General features: G+C 41.8%; 1 protein-coding gene across 11 annotated transcripts in view; it reads left to right on the forward strand.

Moving 5' to 3' along the window:
• CNKSR2 (connector enhancer of kinase suppressor of Ras 2) overlaps window positions 1-19,156 on the forward strand; it is a 369,205-nt gene that overhangs the window by 61,136 nt on the left and 288,913 nt on the right. For 10 of the 11 annotated variants that reach the window (XR_012160437.1, XR_012160435.1, XR_012160434.1 and 7 more), the window contains exon 3: window positions 17,731-17,933. Coding sequence is in view for 8 of the 11 variants with exons in the window: in XM_073357190.1 (XP_073213291.1) it covers window positions 17,731-17,933 (203 nt within the window). In the remaining 3 variants the exon portion in view is untranslated. Of the gene's footprint in view, window positions 1-17,730; window positions 17,959-19,156 lie in introns of those variants that run through there. The other variant, XM_073357268.1, reaches the window with a different exon arrangement.

The raw sequence follows: 19,156 nt of genomic DNA on the forward strand, positions 1-19,156 counted from the left end.
GCTAGGACTGTTCATCTTACAAAAAAGATGACCGGGGGTGCGGATATGATAGAGGTCTGTAAAATCATGACTGGTGTGAAGAAAGTGAATAAGGAAGTGGTGTTTGAATCTTCACATAGCACAAGAATTAGGGATCACTCAAAGATATTATTAGGCACTAGGTTTAAAGGCCAAAAGTATAACTGGAATCAAAAAAGAATTAGATACGTTCATGGTGGAAGGGTTCCTCAATGGCTATTGGCCAATATGATCATGGATGCAACCCTATGCTCTGCATGTCCCTAAACCTCTTACTGCCAGAAGCTGGGTGTAGACAATATGGGGTGGATCACTTGATAATTGCCCTGTTCTGTTCATTCCCTCTGAAGCTCTGGTACTGGCCACTAGACTGTTGGTCTGACCTGGTATAGCCATTCTTATGTTTTTATGTTTAAAAGTTCTGTGGATTGGGATTTTGGAGGCTGGTTCTTGACAGCATTTTAAAAACTGTGAGTCAGACCTTCGGATGGTATAATTTAGCATAGCTTCACTGATTTACACCAGCTGAAGATCGGTCACTTAATGAAACCATCCTTGACGTGCAATCTATTGATGGAGAATGAGGTGGTGGGGAGAGGAAACCCCCTCTAAAAAATGGAAATAATAGATATTTTTTACTTTGAGCTTTGCATAGGTCATGGGGAAAGTAGCAGATACGGCATGCTTAGAAACTTACTTAATGTCAGTTGCTTAAATTGCTATGGCCAGAACTAGAACTTGGTTATATTCGGTGCATTCAAAATTGTGAACCTTGAGGATTACTACAGACAAGGCATCAGTGTGATTTGCCGGAGAAAATATTGATGTGCACCCATTATGAAATTAGTTATCACTAACATGAAACATTTCTGTGCAAATGCATGGAAGAATAGAACTACTTTATCCATGAATTATCCTCTTAAGAATATACTTTTTGTCTTAATCTCGTCTTCTGAAACCATTTCTTAGGTAGAAATCCTTTCCCCTGCCTTTTATCAGTAGTTAGATCTCAAAATTACATTTGTCATTAATGGTGAACATTAAACTTAATCATCCCTGTGCTACTGAGAGAAGATTCCATTTAGGAACGGAAGATCATATGTACTAAAGTTAAGATTTATTGGCAATATTTTCTTGTTCATAGGAGTAAAATTACTTATCCCTTTTATCATTGGCCTTCATAAGCTACAGTTGCATTCATATGGCTGTTCCTTTCCCATCTTTGGCCTGAATTAAACAACAGAATCAAAAGTCCATAACTGGTCAATAAAATGAGGAAGTAAAAGGATATCTCCAATAGCCCACACAGGTCACTTTGAAGGTTCTTATTGGTTTTTTAAGGTGTAGTTGGACAGTTCACTTAGAGCCTTGCAGGAAAATTATGTTAATACTAGAGGCACAAATGATCCCCCACCCCTTCCCACAAAATGACAAAAACAGAGAAACCATGGGTAGCAGCCTCAAGAGACGAAAACCTCAGTGAGGAGAGGATCCATTTGCAGAGATATCCCATGCACATGTTTCTCTCAGGCCTTCTTCCCCGTGGGAATAAGGCCATGGAAATGGTAACCAAACTTGATGGATTCCCAGGGAGCTGTGGGAGGCCAGGCATCCAGTTGGAGGGGCTGTGTTCATGCATGGGCTTTTTTCTGGTGTTGCCACTGGAGCTATGTCACTAGGAACTCCATCCCCATCCGATGAAGTGAGCTGTAGCTCACAAAAGCTTATGATCAAATAAATTTGTTAGTCTCTAAGGTGCCACAAGTACTCCTTTTCTTTTTATAGCCCCATGTGGCACCAGGACTCCTGAGAGGAGGTTCTGGGGAAAAGATAACACACCTCAAAGCTGAATTACCTTTTATGGGGAGTCTTTGAAGGGACCTGTTGGGGATGATTATTCCCTTTTGCCTTTGGCTTATTCAGTTTTCTCCTGGTCCACCCAGCCTCCATCCTTCCTCACACATGTGCCTCAAACCCATGTAGGAGGGAGGAGGATGGCACTGTGATGTTACCTGATTTCCCTTTCTGTAGGCCTGTGCACAAAACTGCCTTTGCCTCCCCCTCCATGTGAAATTAAGGGGTTTACAGTCTGTGTTGTGGATCTTAATTTTTATTTGTTTAACTTTGGTGGCTGCTTATGAGAGTTTAAAAAGGTGCACACCCATTCAGAGGAATTGGTGTTTAAAGATGTCCATTATGGAATAACAAGATTTAAACTGGTGTCACATTCATGGCAATGCCAGTGGTTTTACTGCTTCTTTTAAGATATTAGTCTGAGATCTGGGTGTGATGTTTACTACCATACAATGGTATTCTGACATATGAAATTCTAGAGGAATGAGAGCAATTGTCTAACTAGGACCACAGTGATCTATTTGAGAGAACATACAGAAAAATACATAATTATTGCTTTGTTTTATGGTCTCTGATTGAATTGGACTAACAAAATAATTGTATACATGCTTTATTAGTGAAAATCTTCAGTGTCATAAGGAGAATTTGTATTTCTGATGTCCCAGAAGATAGTGCAGTGATACAGAAGTCGCTATCTGAAAAGCACAGATGGGATTGCTGGGACCAAGATCATCATTTATGTGAGACTCTCAAACTCCAAGGAGTTGTGCAGAATTGCTTTCCCTTTTTAGCACTTCCTTTAGCAGGATAGTATTGATAAACATTTCAATCACTTCGGCATAGTTTGTTTTTCAGTCAGCAAAATCTCATAGCAAATGTTAGTAATAAGAGAAGTGTTGTTGTAGCTGTGTTAGAATCATAGAATATCAGGGTTGGAAGGGACCCCTGAAGGTCATCTAGTCCAACCCCCTGCTCGAAGCAGGACCAATTCCCAGTTAAATCATCCCAGCCAGGGCTTTGTCAAGCCTGACCTTAAAAACCTCTAAGGAAGGAGATTCTACCACCTCCCTTGGTAACGCATTCCAGTGTTTCACCACCCTCTTAGTGAAAAAGTTTTTCCTAATATCCAATCTAAACCTCCCCCACTGCAACTTGAGACCATTACTCCTCGTTCTGTCATCTGCTACCATTGAGAACAGTCTAGAGCCATCCTCTTTGGAACCCCCTTTCAGGTAGTTGAAAGCAGCTATCAAATCCCCCCTCATTCTTCTCTTCTGCAGACTAAACAATCCCAGCTCCCTCAGCCTCTCCTCATAAGTCATGTGTTCTAGACCCCTAATCATTTTTGTTGCCCTTCGCTGGACTCTCTCCAATTTATCCACATCCTTCTTGTAGTGTGGGGCCCAAAACTGGACACAGTACTCCAGATGAGGCCTCACCAATGTCGAATAGAGGGGAACGATCACGTCCCTCGATCTGCTCGCTATGCCCCTACTTATACATCCCAAAATGACATTGGCCTTCTTGGCAACAAGGGCACACTGCTGACACATATCCAGCTTCTCGTCCACTGTCACCCCTAGGTCCTTTTCCGCAGAACTGCTGCCTAGCCATTCGGTCCCTAGTCTGTAGCGGTGCATTGGATTCTTCCATCCTAAGTGCAGGACCCTGCACTTATCCTTATTGAACCTCATCAGATTTCTTTTGGCCCAATCCTCCAATTTGTCTAGGTCCTTCTGTATCCTATCCCTCCCCTCCAGCGTATCTACCACTCCTCCCAGTTTAGTATCATCCGCAAATTTGCTGAGAGTGCAATCCACACCATCCTCCAGATCATTTATGAAGATATTGAACAAAACCAGCCCCAGGACCGACCCTTGGGGCACTCCACTTGATACCAGCTGCCAACTAGACATGGAGCCATTGATCGCTACCCGTTGAGCCCGACAATCTAGCCAGCTTTCTACCCACCTTATAGTGCATTCATCCAGCCCATACTTCCTTAACTTGCTGACAAGAATACTGTGGGAGACCGTGTCAAAAGCTTTGCTAAAGTCAAGAAACAATACATCCACTGCTTTCCCTTCATCCACAGAACCAGTAATCTCATCATAAAAGGCGATTAGATTAGTCAGGCATGACCTTCCCTTGGTGAATCCATGCTGGCTGTTCCTGATCACTTTCCTCTCATGCAAGTGCATCAGGATTGATTCTTTGAGGGCCTGCTCCATGATTTTTCCAGGGACTGAGGTGAGGCTGACTAGCCTGTAGTTCCCAGGATCCTCCTTCTTCCCTTTTTTAAAGATTGGCACTACATTAGCCTTTTTCCAGTCATCCGGGACTTCCCCAGTTCGCCACGAGTTTTCAAAGATAATGGCCAATGGCTCTGCAATCACAGCCGCCAATTCCTTCAGCACTCTCGGATGCAACTCGTCCGGCCCCATGGACTTGTGCACGTCCAGCTTTTCTAAATAGTCCCTAACCACCTCTGTCTCTACAGAGGGCTGGCCATCTCTTCCCCATTTTGTGATGCCCAGCGCAGCAGTCTGGGAGCTGACCTTGTTAGTGAAGACAGAGGCAAAAAAAGCATTGAGTACATTAGCTTTTTCCACATCCTCTGTCACTAGGTTGCCTCCCTCATTCAGTAAGGGGCCCACACTTTCCTTGGCTTTCTTCTTGTTGCCAACATACCTGAAGAAACCCTTCTTGTTACTCTTGACATCTCTTGCTAGCTGCAGCTCCAGGTGCGATTTGGCCCTCCTGATATCATTCCTACATGCCCGAGCAATATTTTTATACTCTTCCCTGGTCATATGTCCAACCTTCCACTTCTTGTAAGCTTCTTTTTTATGTTTAAGATCCGCTAGGATTTCACCATTAAGCCAAGCTGGTCGCCTGCCATATTTACTATTCTTTCGACTCATCGGGATGGGTCGTGTTGATCTGAAGAGAGACAAAAGATGGGCAAAGTAATATCTTTTATTGGACCAACTTCTGTTGGTGAAAGAGACAAGCTTTGGAGCTTCACAGAGCTCTTCTTCAGGTCTGTAAAAGGTATCCAGAGTGTCACAGCTAAATTACAAGTTGGGACAGACTGCTAAGCATAAGGAGTATCATATGGAGTATCATCAAACAGTTATAACCCATGCTTGGTGGGGACCACATTCTGAAAGAAATCTTTTCCAAACCTCCTCTTCTGGCCTTCAAACAACCCCCGCCCAAAAACTCACCAAGCTTATCATCGGAAGCAAGCTCCCCACAGACCAGGACACACCAATGCAAAGCAGGACCAGACCCTACCAAAACAAGAGATGCAAAACTTGCAGATGTGTTTCCATTGCTACAATAATAAATACCCTCTACAACACACCTTTCAAGATTCATGGCCTATCACAACGTGTGGTGTACCTCAAGCAGTGCATCAAATGCTCCAACTACAGCTATGTGGGTGGAACCAAGCAATCATGCTCTACAACGAACTCAAACCAAAAAATGATGTCATAAGAACATAAGAACGGCCATACTGGGTCAAACCAAAGGTCCATCTAGCCCAGTATCCTGTCTTCCTACACCAATGCCGGGTGCCCCAGAGGGTACAAACAGAACAGGTAATCATCAAGCGATCCATTCTCTGTTGCTCATTCCGAACTTTTGGCAAACAGAGGCTAAGGACACCATCTCTGCCCATCCTGGCTAATAGCCATTGATGGGCTTATCCTCCAAGAACTTATCTCGTTCTTTTTTTAACGCTGTTATAGTTTTGGCCTTCAGAACATTCTCTGGCAAAGAGTTCCCTAGGTTGACTGTGAAGAAATACTTCCTTTTGTTTTGTTCTAAACCTGCTGTCTATTAATTTCATTTGGTGACCCCTAATTCTTGTCTTATGAGGAGGAGTAAATAATACTTCCTTATTTACTTTCTTCACAGCCATCATGATTTTATAGACCTCAATCATATCCTCCTTAGTCGTCTCTTTTCCAAGCTGAAAAGTCCAAGTCTTATTAATCTCTCCTCATACGGAAGCCGTTCCATACTCCTAGTAATTTTTGTTGCCCTTTTCTGAACCTTTTCCAATTCCAATATATCTTTTTTTTTGAGATGGGGAGACCACATCTGCACGCAGTATTCAAGATGTGGGCGTACCATGGATTTATAGAGAGGCAATATGATATTTTCTGTCTTATTGTCTAGCCCTACGGGCAAGTACTTTTCAAAATGTGATAACTTCATATCTGACCTCTTAGTCCTTGTCCTCAGAGGAAACCTGTACCTCACTTTCAAAAGACAAGCCTGGAAACTTCATAACTTCTGCTAGACACTAAAAACCATGGTCTCAGTAGAGACTGGTTTTATGGTTCATTACAACAATTTGTAACCTAGTAACCCCTTTTTGTCTTGAGATTGAAGAGGTGTTAATTGCCCACTTCATTTTAAGTGGTTTCTTGCAACATGTGTTTACCCTTTATGCTTAACAATCTGTTCCACCTTGTATTTAGCTGTGTCATTCTGTGGCACTCTGGTTACCTGCAGAAGAGCTCTGTGAAGCTCCAAAGCTTGTCTCTTCCGTCAACAGAAGTTGGTCCAATAAAAGATTGGACCATCTTGTATCTCTCAGTAATTAAATAAATCATTTGGAATAAATAATTATTGAAACAAAGCTAGTCATCTTATTGTTTTGTATTTATGAAGATGGTGTGAGGAGCACAGTGTACACTTATAAAACAGCATAATTTGAACACTGTAGATTAACCTGCTTGGCAGTGCTTCTTCAATGAGAAGGAAGGATGATACGCTTCTTAAACTTTGTGTTGGCATTGAAAGACCCTGGGAGAGGTGGCACTGAGAAATATATATTCTCGATGGAGCTGGTAGCAATGTCTGTGGTTAAGGATGCCCAACACTTCCCATTGTAAGAGCCTGTTTTCAGTTGTTTATATGTTTATAACTTTGCAAATATCTAACTGGTTGGGGTGAAATTTTCAATGCCGGCTGTTTGCCTCAGGCTTTTTTTGTTTTGTTTTTTGCTTCAGCTAAAATGGTTCAGCTATTTCTGAGAACGAAGCTTGGGAAAAATATTGTTTTCCTATGTCAGGGGTTCCCAAACTTGGTTTGTCGCTTGTTCAGGGTAAACCCCTGGTGGGCCACAAGACGCTTTGTTTACCTGAGCGTCCGCAAGTACGGCCACTCACAGCTCCCAGTGGCCATGGTTTGCCGTTCCTGGCCAGTGGCGCTGCGGGAAGCGGTGGCCGGGCCCATGCCGTTTCCCGCAGCTCCCATTGGCTGGGAATGGTGAACTGCGGCCACTGGGTGTTGAGAGTGGCCGTACCTGTGGACGCTCAGGTAAACAAAGCACTATGCAGCGCACCAAGGGCTTATCCTGAACAAGTCGCGAACCAAGTTTGGGAACCCCTGGCCTATGTTAAAACACACACACACACACAAATTTTGCAACCGTTTCATCAAATACCTCCTTGCTTTGCAGCAGACTTGAAATTTGGCAAGGTGGTTGCCCTGGTGTCAGGGCGCTGTCTTTGCAAAAACTGACCCAAATTTGGCCAAGTTTTAAGTCTCTGAAAATCTCAGTTTGCATAAGCTCAGTAGAGACTTGTTCAGTTTGGCGGCTAAATTCTCCTCCAGAGAATCTGTTTGTATTGAGCATGCTCCATCTTCAGCGAGCAACAGGGGCTGACCAGGACTTTTCCTGTAATTGCTTCTCCTGGCTGATTGGGTCCTCTGTGGCCCTGGGCACAGGAACTAAGAGCAGGCAGACTGACTTTTCTGTGCTCTCAATTATTCCTGTCTAGCACCCATTCAGTGAGGTAGAAAAGGAGGAGGCAGCTACATTGGAATGTAGAGAGGTGAGAAATGTGATGGGGTGGAGGGACAAGGGAAGAGAGGGTTCCACAAGCTACAACAGGAGGGGGCCAGGAGCTTAGGAGTGAATCAGAGCAGAGTGAACAGGAGCTGGTGGTGAGGTATGGTGGGGGTTTGGATAGAAGTACAGGATGAGTGAGGCTAGGGGCAGAGGGGCAGAAGGGTGAATAACCACTAGAGCACATACTACCCCCTAGAACCTGGAATTGAACTCAGAAATCCTGAGTCTTCACATTCCTCTGCTGTCAGCAAATAACTGAATTCCAGTAGCAAAGTATGTATCTCTTCTCTCCCCTGTTGTGTGCTCCCGATAGAGGATAACAGTCTACTACAGCTACCATTTACTCTGTTACTTCAAATGGTAGAGTTTTGTGTGTCGAAATATTCAGACCTTGATGATGTACCATTTGGTGTCAATATTCCACATGATGGAATGTTTTTATTTGTCTTCTTTTAAGATAATTTTTTAAAGAACATTATTAGGGCTGAAAAATCAAGCACTTAGAAGTTGGAAAATGCCAGAATTAAGGTTGCATGAAACCTTAATTTGGCCCTCCCTGTGCATTTGTATCATTATACAGTCTTTAATTATACAATCACACAGAATGTTTTTCACAAGACACTGACTCATTCAGAGAATGGGTAAAATAATAATTTAGAGGAAAGAAAATGTATAACTTCATCCTTGTAAATTTTATTCATATCATCAAGAAATGTCAGGCATAATCAAGAAGTTACATTCCTAAATATGTAATTTATTATTTAGGATGTAGTGCAGTTATCTTGTAGACTTTAGCAGTTATATTTTCAAAAGGCTGTCTTGATTATTTAAACTAAAAGCATTTTTTAAAAGATCCATAATTATCCTTGTCTTTAAAAATGTTTTAGGTGTAATGACAAATATTTGCCAGAGGGAAAACAAATCTTCTACTTCTGTTATTCACTCAGCTGCTACTGCTGCTGCTTAGGGTTGTTAACTTTCTAATTGCACAAAACCAAACATCCCTGCCCTGCTACCTGCCATGAGGCCCCACCCCTTCCCCGAGACCCTACCCCTGCTCATTCCATCCCCCCTCCTTTCATCGCTTGCTCTCCCCCACCCTCACTCACTTTCACTGGGCTGGGTCTGGGGATGGGGTGGAGGAGGGGATGAGGGCTCTGGCAGGGGGTGTGGGCTCTGGAGTGGGGCCAGAAATGAGGGGTTTAGGATGCGGGAAGGGGTTCAGGGTTGGGCAGCGGTTCGGGATGCAGGCTCTGGCTGGGTGGTGTTTACCTCAGGAGACTCCCGGAAGTAGCCGGCATGGCTGTCTCCTAGGCGCAGGCACAGAGCATTTGCAGCATCTGGAGCTGGCGCTCGGGGCAGGGGCAGTGCAGAGAGTTCCCAGGGCTGCCCCAGTGCCTAGGAGCTGGACATGCCACCCACTTCCGGGGGTTGCAGGGAGCCAAGGCAGGGGGAGCCTGCCTTAGCCACACTACGCCACTGACTGGACTTTCAGCGGCTCGGTCAGTAGTGCTGACTGGAGCCACGAGGGTCCCTTTTCGACCGGGTGTTCCAGACGAAAACCAGATGTCTAGTGCTCTTGCTGCCTCCTCCAGGTGGGAGGCAGCAGCTCAATAAATCACCGTCATTGAGGTTCTATATATTCCTGTCCTAGTTCTGTTCCTATTTTTTCCTTTGCCTCAAGCAGAAATATTTGCAGTAATATCTACTCCTGTGTTCTGTAGAGTAGTCCTATTCTTTGTGGTTTGGGTAATGCTTATTTTTCACCTAAACGAAATAATTTCTCAGGCATTTCTGGTTTTTTGTCCTCTAGGGGAAATGGTATCCCTTTTTTTACATCTACTATAAGGGGTAAAGATTTCTGCCGGTCAGAACCACTTTTATCACTTAGTGGGTGGAACACACAATGGGACTGTCAGTTGTCTTTGCTAGAGAGTTCAAGTGAATCTACATAGCAGCAAAGCCATTCTGGTCAATGAATATGTATACTTCCTCCACATGGATTGCAGCAGCTGGCTGTGGTGAAAAGGGAGAAACAATGGTTGAGGGAATTATGCCAGGTGGCCATATGGTCCTTCCTCTACCTTGTGTGTTTTTAAAAGACATGCAGTGACCTTGATCTCAGATGTGCTCAAAGACATCAGGGCAGTAGTGCCAGTGTAAGAAGCTATGATCCACCCATCTATTTTAAAGGGCTAAGAAACTGCTATTGGAACTGAGGCTTGGATCCCAGCAGCTTTAAACTGGTGTGCTGACAGAGCAGATATGCTAGGGTTAACGCTATATCTGTACACCAGTTTGGAACAGCCAGCCGTTCTACTTATCTATGCTGCGGCGTGAAGTGTTTTAGCCTATTAGCAAATGTTCCCCTAGTTTTTCTTAGGTTTGTGTTTTTGAAGTGGGCTTTTTTGTTTTGTTTTAGGAGTTAAGCAACTTTGTTCAAGCTAGTCCAAAGTGTTTTTATTCAGCTTTTCTCCTCATGGCATCAAATGGCTAGGGCTCTATCAAATTCAAGGTCCATTTTGGGCAATTTTGTGGTTATAGGATTTTAAAAATAATTCATTTCATGATTTCAGCTATTTCAATCTGAAATTTCACAGTGTTGTAATTGTAGGAGTCCTGACCCAGAAAGGAGTTGTGTGCCGGGAGGTGTCATAAGGCTGGTGGTGGCGCTGCTTTCAGAGCCAGGCAGCTGTAGAGTGGCGACTGTTGGCTTGGAGCCCAGCTGTGAAGGCAGAGCTGCCGCCAGCAGCAGTGCAGAAGTAAGGGTGACGATGCCATACAGTGCTGCCCTTACTTCTGCACTGCTGCTTGCAGAGCTGGGCCCTCAGTCAGCAGCCGCCACTCTCTGGCCACCCAGCTCTGAAGGCAACGGCGCAGAAGTAAGGGTGGCATGGTAGGGTATTGTCACCCTTACTTCTGCACTGCTGCTGGTGGGGTGCCGCTTTCAGAGCTGAGCGCCTGGCCAGCAGCTGCCACTTTCCAGCCAGCAGCTGCTGCTCTTCGGTCACCCAGCTCTGAAGGCAGCGCAGAAGTAAGGGTGGCAAAACCACGGTCCCCCTAAAATAACCTTGCGACTTCCCTAGAACTCCCTTTTGGATGAGGATCCCCAATTTGAGTAAAGCTGGTCTCCCCTGTGAAATCTGTGTAGTATGTGGTTAAAGCACACAAAAGAGCAGAATTCACAGTGGGAGACCAGAGTTCATAGTTCGTGAAACGTTTTTCATGGCCATGAATTTGGTAGGGCCCTACAAATGGCACAGAGCATTTGCAGGCAGAATGAGTAGGCTGGGGCCCTGCACAAAATATAGAAATAATTGATGGTGATTGGTGCTGCTGTGTGTCAATTTGAGAAGGAACTGCAATTCATCACTCACAAACTATCATATGAAGATGTAGAAAAGCAATTAACTGGTAAAATTTTAGCTCAAACACCTGCTGCTAAGCTTCACAGCTTTCTGTTATCGTTTAGTTTCCTCAGGTACTTGTTTTCTGATGGTTATAGAAGACTCCTTTAGACCCATTACTGCAGTATTGTGGTATGATTAGGGTAACTCCTGTTGCAATGGAGTTCAGTCATTCATGTCTTTCAGTTGTAAAAACAGATTTCCGAACTTGTTTAATCTCTGGTAATTCTTCAGTAGTTGGTTTTTATTTTGGATTGTGGAACCATAATATTTTCCATAGTATGCAATTATGTCTTTTTCTGTTGCTTGAAAATAAATGCATAGTTTTGCTTAGAAACCCACATTGATGGTGATGCATTTCCAAATTTAAATTATGATCAGACTTGGGAATTATTACTTGGGCAAGTTTTTTCAAGCTTAACATGTACAACTTTTCTTTTTAATATAGCCCAGTGATGAGGGAAAGAGGGTTGTTGGTTTGCCCACTGTTTTAAAGGTATTTTTTACAGCTGTGCAAAATGATATTCTGGTGGAAATTTGATATATCTATATTCACACTCCTTGCTATAACTGTGTTCTATTTTGTGTAGAGACTTCATTGAAATAGACTCCACTGCTAATATAAAATAGTTCTAAAATTTATTGATGTCAGGCACTAGCTTGTGCTCCTGATTATTTTTTTTTTTTAAATGAGAGCAGGTGATGGTTCTATAAGAGCAACAGGTTTTGTTGTTTTTACCATCATTATTTCCCCTCCCCCACCTGTGCCAATGAGGGAAGACATCCAAAAGAAAGACAGAAATCTTTAAATAGTCAAAATGTGCATCTTTAACTTATGGCCCTAAGCTTTTCATAGTAAGTACTTTTCTAAGTATTTTTTTAATGTAAATCTGTATGGCATTTTACCTCATCATTCAAATGTAGCAAAAGTGTATTAAGAATAGTATTCTAAGCCTGTATGCCTTGATGTAAAAGTGAAGAATTGAGCAAATTGCATATTATTATTAGTTTAATTATTCGCATTATAGTAGAATTCAAGGCCTAAACCTTGCTTGGAGTGCCACTGTGCTAGGCAATGTACAAGCACATAACTGTGTTAAAGAGCTTACAGCCTAAATAGACAAGACAGATGAATCTTTGGAGTATAATTAGTTATCTCTGCCTCAGTTGGGTTTTTATCTAAAGTATCAACATATATAAGATAAATTTGGAAAATGAGCAGAAATTAACAGTGTGAGAGATTAAATTTCTGAAGAAATGCAAGTGAATTTGTACTATAATAAACCTAAACAGAGATACGTAGTATAGCGGAAGAGAAATGTGAACGAAATGTTTTGTGATGGTGAACAGAACGTGAATATAAGTTTGTAGCTATAGGACATTTTGTTCTGATTTATATAAAAGAGGCTTAATCAGATAGATCATGGAGTTGATAGTTCCTGTATAGTGTTGTTGTTATGACTGCATTTAGAAGTCTTACCATGTGCACTCAGGGCAATACAATAAAAGCAATATTATTTATGGTCAGTTTTCAAATACAAATTCTGTTTTGAAAAATAATTCTCTAAAACAAAGGGTTTGGAAAAGTTAAGATGCACTGTCTGAACAACTGATAAGAAAACATAAACCTTCATCACTAGTTTGCAGAAGACTAGGAGGTGATTTGATAACTACATGTAGCTGCTTGACAGCATCTTCACTGATGATGAACTGTTAAGTAAGTAAGTGTGTGTGTGTGTTTAAAAATATAATTTTAATTGACTTCTCAACATTAAAGGTTTATTATGGAAATACCAGTCCCTCTGTAGTTTGAGGAATACTTCTTACTGGCATAAGCATGATTCCCGTCCTCTAACTTTGCCAAACCCAGAATGATCTTGTATGAAATTTCACATGCCAGATCTTAGCCCAGTGTAACTTCTTCGTTCATTTGTTTCCTGCATTGTTTGTGGTGAATTGAACCAGACATTTGGGAGAGATGACCAGACAAGAAAGAGATGGCCTTCGGTTCTTCAACCTTTTCCTTACGTGTCTTAGCTAGAGCTGAGTGAGTTTTTGGTTTGGGGGTGAACCAAAAAAATCAGGGGGAAAAAAATGGTTTGGTCTGAACTGAAACTGAATTTTTTTCAGTTTTTCTAGCTGCAACAAAATAACCAAAACACTTTTGTTTCAGGTCAAACAAAACAATTTGAGCAGAAATTAAACCTTTTCAGTGTTTTGTTTTTGTTCCTTTTGGGCATTTTCAGTCATGTTGCACCATTTTATTAAAATTAAATTAAATTTGAAACAAAATGGCATTTGGATATGAAATGTTTCAGTTCAAAATAATCAAAACAGACAGTTTAGACTTTTTAAAATAAAATTTCTGGCTAAATCTATTTGCTGAATTGGACCTGAATTTGTGAATAATTTTGATGCCCTGAAAAATGCATTCATCAGCAAACTTACTATTTACCGAAAAATAATAGTCCTAGTTCTGCTATTATGCTCATCATATCCCTCCAACTACTGGGCATAGCAAATCTATTTTTATTGTATCTGTTGTCCATGGTGCTAACATAAGTTAGTGGTTTTGATAAGGTGATTAATTACTGTTAGTTCTTTCACTGCATTACAAAGCATGTATTGTTTTTTCCATGTTAATTTTAATGTTGGCTTAGAAAGTTTTTCTGTTTATATTCTAAATATATCTATCGTATAATTGGTATAGCATCTTTAAATAGTGGAGAAAAATGATTGCCTTCAGTATACTGTGTATTTAATCAGCAATTAAGTCCCTTTCTAAGGGCTTGTGTATGACTAGGAAGAAAAGTCAGCAACTGTACAATTAAGAATTAAGTATTAAAGCTTCTGTAGTCAGAAAATATGTGGTAGGTCAATAGATAAGATTGTCTTGAAGCCTCTGGTTCTCAGGGTTGTATGTGTGTCTGTGATTTATTTTTATTTACCTTAAATAAATCTTTATTTATCTTAAATCCCGCTACATTATTCAAATAGTCTTAAAGTGCAGCTCTGCTGTGAAAAGTAAACGTGTAGTTGCTGAATGACTGCAAGTAAAAATGACAGGTTTCAGAGTAGCAGCCATGTTAGTCTGTATCCGCAAAAAGAAAAGGAGTACTTGTGGTACCTTAGAGACTAACAAATTTATCTGAGCATAAGCTTTCGTGAGCTACAGCTCACTTCATTGGATGCATGCAGTGAAGTGAGCTGTAGCTCATGAAAGCTTATGCTCAAATAAATTTGTTAGTCTCTAAGGTGCCACAAGTACTCCTTTTCTTTTTGCAAGTAAAAAGAGACTCTGGCTAGGATGATGGGAAACACGCACAAGCTCTTAGGTTGCTTCCCTTTGGCGCATTGTAACACCTCTCCAGGAGCAGAGACTGTGTCACCAGCCAAAGGTGTGGGATAGAGGGGGCAGCCAGTGGTGAAAGGGCCCACGGTATTTCTGTGGTCAGGGAATGCTTGCAGGAGGCAGATTCTTCCATGTGGATCTCAGCCCCCGTGGAGGTGTCTGCTTTCTATTCTACCACTCCATCAACAGTACCTATAGAAAACTATCCTGCTAATAAGCAGCAGCAAGTGTGAACTTCCCTTTCTATTATCACCTGAATAACTTGTTAAGACCCATTCATTGTACTGAAGTTCTGCTCTGAAGTGATCCCAAGGAGCAAATTATATACATCCTAACCATCTCCTCTCTTATTCACAGGATGGTTAAAAATACTCCTGGGGAAATTCTGTGCCAAAAATTAAAAATTCTTCACACAATATTTTAAAATTCTGCAAATTTTTTAGTATTTTATTTGTTAAACTAACACTACACAATCATGTCAGTTTCAATTATTTTGGTAATTTATTTCAAAATACCTGTCAGCAAATATGTCTGTAACAATACAGACACACAAAACTTCTCCCAGGGGCAGAGTTAAAGAAACGCCTACGATAACCCAGTTCCTGTTTCTCTGCCTTGTCCCCTCCAGCCAAGGGGCCAGACCGCCACTCCCTTTCCCCCTGAGTCCAGCCATGGGGCACCCCTCAGTCGAGATACTTGCACCCCCTCCCCCCAGAGCCCAGTCGTGTCACCCCAGCCCAGATACTCACACCGCCTCCTCCTCCAGAGCCCAGCCGTGCCTTCCCCAGCCCACACACTTGCATCCCTTCCCCCTAGAACCTAGCTGCGGGCCACCCCCAGCCCAGACACTCTCATCCTCTACTCCTCAGAGCCCAGCCACAGCCTCAACACTCACATGCACCCCTGTCCCCTCAGGACCCAGCTGTTCCTCCATAATCCAGACACCTACCCTACCTACTCACAGAACCCAGCCACGGGGAGCCCTCCAGCCCAGATATTTGCACCCTGTACCCTCCCAGAGCCCAGGGATGCAGAGGGAGAAACAGCCTGATGCTGGGTCCTGGGCTTGTATGAAGGGAACTGCGACTGCTGGGAACCCTGCAGCTTCCGCTCCCTATCTCCCCCAAGCAGTGTCTTCTGTTTGAGAGCTGGGCTCTGCTGGGTCCAGCAGCCCCCTGGTGGTAGCCAGCAGCTATGCAGCCCATTTCTGTGGGGGGAAAGGAAATTTTGTGCAGTGACGCAAGAATTCCCCCAGGAGTAATATAATTTATAATACCCTTCAGACACAAGGGTAGGAGATGAAGGTGTTTGGTAACTGGTTCTTCATAATTATTTTTGTCAAAAGTTGGGTTTTTGTGGAAGTAGCAGAAAATGTTGGGTGACCTTATTCTATTAATAGTTGCTGAAAGCCTGTGTGGTCGCATGGGTGTAATGTGGGTAAAAAAGCCAAAAATGGGTGAGAGTTTAAAAATTGGATGGTAAGAGGCCACAAATCTTAGGGATTGACTCTGGTGACATTCTAAAAAATAGGAGCTCTCAAACATGCTTGTAGCTGTTTCCATTGCTTCACAATGACTCGATAGACATTACAGGCTTCGATGTGAGTTTTGAGGTTATTATGTGTGCTACTTGTGGTCTTGTGTGAGTGGTGGTGTTGATTTGCGTGTAGGTTGTGTTATGCTAGGAGAGTTGTGGGGAATGATGGGTATGTGCTGAACTGAGGGACTCTGTGTGTTTGAGGTTATTGTGTATACTGGTTGTGTTGTGCTGGGGGAGTTTTGTGTGTGCTGCATGGCTGTGGCAGTTGGGCACACGGGTGGTAGTTGGGCCAAGTAATGCACTATCAGTGCAGTCTCTGTCATATAGCTATTGAACTGTTGTATGCAAATTAGTTGTAGAGTAAGGGTGGTGACTGGTTGAATTACCTCTGATATCTCAATGGTCTAGGACAGGGATCGGCAACCTTTGGCATGCAGCCCCTCAGGGTAAGCCCCCTGGTGGGCCGGGCTGGTTTGTTTACCTGCAGAGTCCACTGGTTCGGCTGATCGCAGCTCCCACTGGCTGGGGTTCGCTGCTCCAGGCCAATGGGGGCTGCGGGAAGCGGCAGCCAGCACATCCCTCGGCCTGCGCTGCTTCAAGGCATGGGTACATTCCTTACTATAGCTGTGCACCACAGGGGTGAAATTTGTAAAGTCAAAATGGCTGAGAACTTAAAAATATAATGGTAAGAGACTTTGAAAACCCAGTGATGATCCAGCCTGGTGATATTCTGAACAAAAAGAACTCTTGACCATGCTTGTAGCTGCTTCCAATGCTTCACATTGAGTCAACAGGCATTTTAGGCTTCAGAGTGACATTCCTGGATTTGATTGTATAGGTACAGTTAATAACATGAATTTTATATGATAATTATATTTTATTTTATGATGCATTTTTCAGAAATATTTCCATAAAATGGAAGGATTACCAAATTTTTGTAATAAATTTATATTACTGTATAATTCAGTGCATATCTGCTGCATATTGGATATTGCATATTGCATAATTTCAGTGTAAGGGGTTGCACAGTACAGGGGACTACAGTACAGAATTTGGCTTTAAAATTGGAATGTAGTTAACAATTCTGTTGAGGTATGAGCTAGAATTGTATTGTGCTCAGTGTTCCATAGTTCTGCTATACTACTAATGGGAGTAAAAAGGAGTAAAAACTCTTTTCACAAAAGTCAGCAAATGTGATTTGGAATGCACCAGGTGAGATTTGGATGTTGTGTAGTATCTTGGTCCCACTGAAAACTAATGAGACTAATTGTAAAGTAAGGTATTGTTCAGGGTGAGTAAGGGTATCAGAATCTGTCCCATAGGCATCAGATCTCTTGGGTAGTAATGCACTGCTTTTTACAGCCACTTTTCAGAGCAGAAGCATGTTTAAAAATTTCTTTTCCAATGGTAGCTCTGATTTTTAAGCACACAGATTTTATACTTTAAAACAGTTAAAAGATTAATTACAGTTTTGCTGTTTTTCCATTTCTATTCTGTATCCTGTAGAAACAGAACATGCCAGGAACAAAAAAACCAAAACCCCACATTAATGAGTAGGCATGTTCCTACCTTAATTATCAGGAATGGCTAAGTTTCGAAGCATAAGAGCATTATTACTGTTTTTCAGTTCTACATGTTGGCAAAAAGTACTAACTTTCTTTCAATTTTATTTCTTTTAAATGCAGAACTATGGTTTGGAAACAGAAAATCTAAAAACCCTTTCTCACAAGCTAAACGCATCTGCCAAAAATCTGCAGAACTTTATAATTGGGAGGAGGAGGAGTGGTCACTATGATGGCAGGACCAGCCGAAAATTACCAAATGACTTCCTGACCTCTGTGGTGGATCTGATTGGAGCAGCTAAAAGTCTGCTGGCTTGGTTGGACAGGTAAAATCTCCCAAATGTTTCACAGGTAACCAGTTCATGCACACACCCAAAACAAACCTTTTAAAATAATTTTATATTGATTTTAAGTGTAAGCTAAAACCACAAGTTGACTTTAAAGAATGGAAATATGAATTGATTTTTTAAAAAGATGAAGCTTTAGCATGCAGTTTGGACTGCACTCAGCATCATATTTTTAAAAATACTGTAACAGTGGGCTTATCTGGAATTGAATATCAAGGCTAAACTGGATAAGGCAAATTGATGAATTTTTATATTGGTGCAGGGACAAACTTTTAAGTGAACTGTTTAATTCAAACAAGTTCTTTTGATGTTTATTGCACTGGTAAAATTTTTGAACCTATTGGTCATTGTACCAATGTTAATACATAGTTCCACGGTATCTATGTTGCAGTTATGGAATGTCTTTACATGCAGTTATAGAATTATTTATGTGCAGTTATGGAATGTCTTTGAAGCTCTAGAAACAAATAGAACTTTTCAGATCAGCTGCCTTTGATGTTGCGCTCCTAGGATTTGATCAAACTCAGATGACTAGATAGAGAGGCTCCCATTGCAATCGATGGGAGCTGTATCATGCCCTTATTTTACAATACCATGCAAATATTCAGGACCAGGACTGACCTTCTTACTACATTTTTATGTTCCAATTTTATTCATCATGGCACTGAGACTCTCCAGGTAGTAAAGATGATTATTACAATTTCTCAAGTGGTTAAAATGATTCTGCTTTTAAGTGTATGCCTTTATAAAAACACCTCACAAGTCATTTTATAGTCAACATAAATAGGCTGATTGTCTTGTCTTGATTTGAATATGCAGTTGGTAAAGGGCAATTCATATTTGTGTATTACCAACTGAAGCTGTGATACACTGTAGATTAAGTAAAAAAAAAAAGTGTGTGTGTCGGGGGGAGGGATACTTTTTTTCTTTTTGTCAGGAAAATTACCTTTGTCCCCTAAAAGACAGAAGTGTTTTGTTTTAAGTGAGATATGTACCTGTCCAGTTTTAAAGAATGTATTCTTCAAAGTCCTGCTTTTGCTGTAGGAACCGTAACTGCCATTGAAGTTTGAAAAGATTGGGCTAAAATTGGAAAACAAATAATGGAAAAGAGACATCTTGCAGTTTAAGGAATAATTTGTTGGTTATGGCGTAAATAACACAGATACTGTGTTTTGCTCTAAGTTTGGCAATAGCATAGCAAC

The sequence above is a fragment of the Lepidochelys kempii genome, chromosome 1, assembly GCF_965140265.1.
Source record: "Lepidochelys kempii isolate rLepKem1 chromosome 1, rLepKem1.hap2, whole genome shotgun sequence".
In the NCBI taxonomy this organism is placed as follows: domain Eukaryota; kingdom Metazoa; phylum Chordata; order Testudines; family Cheloniidae; genus Lepidochelys; species Lepidochelys kempii.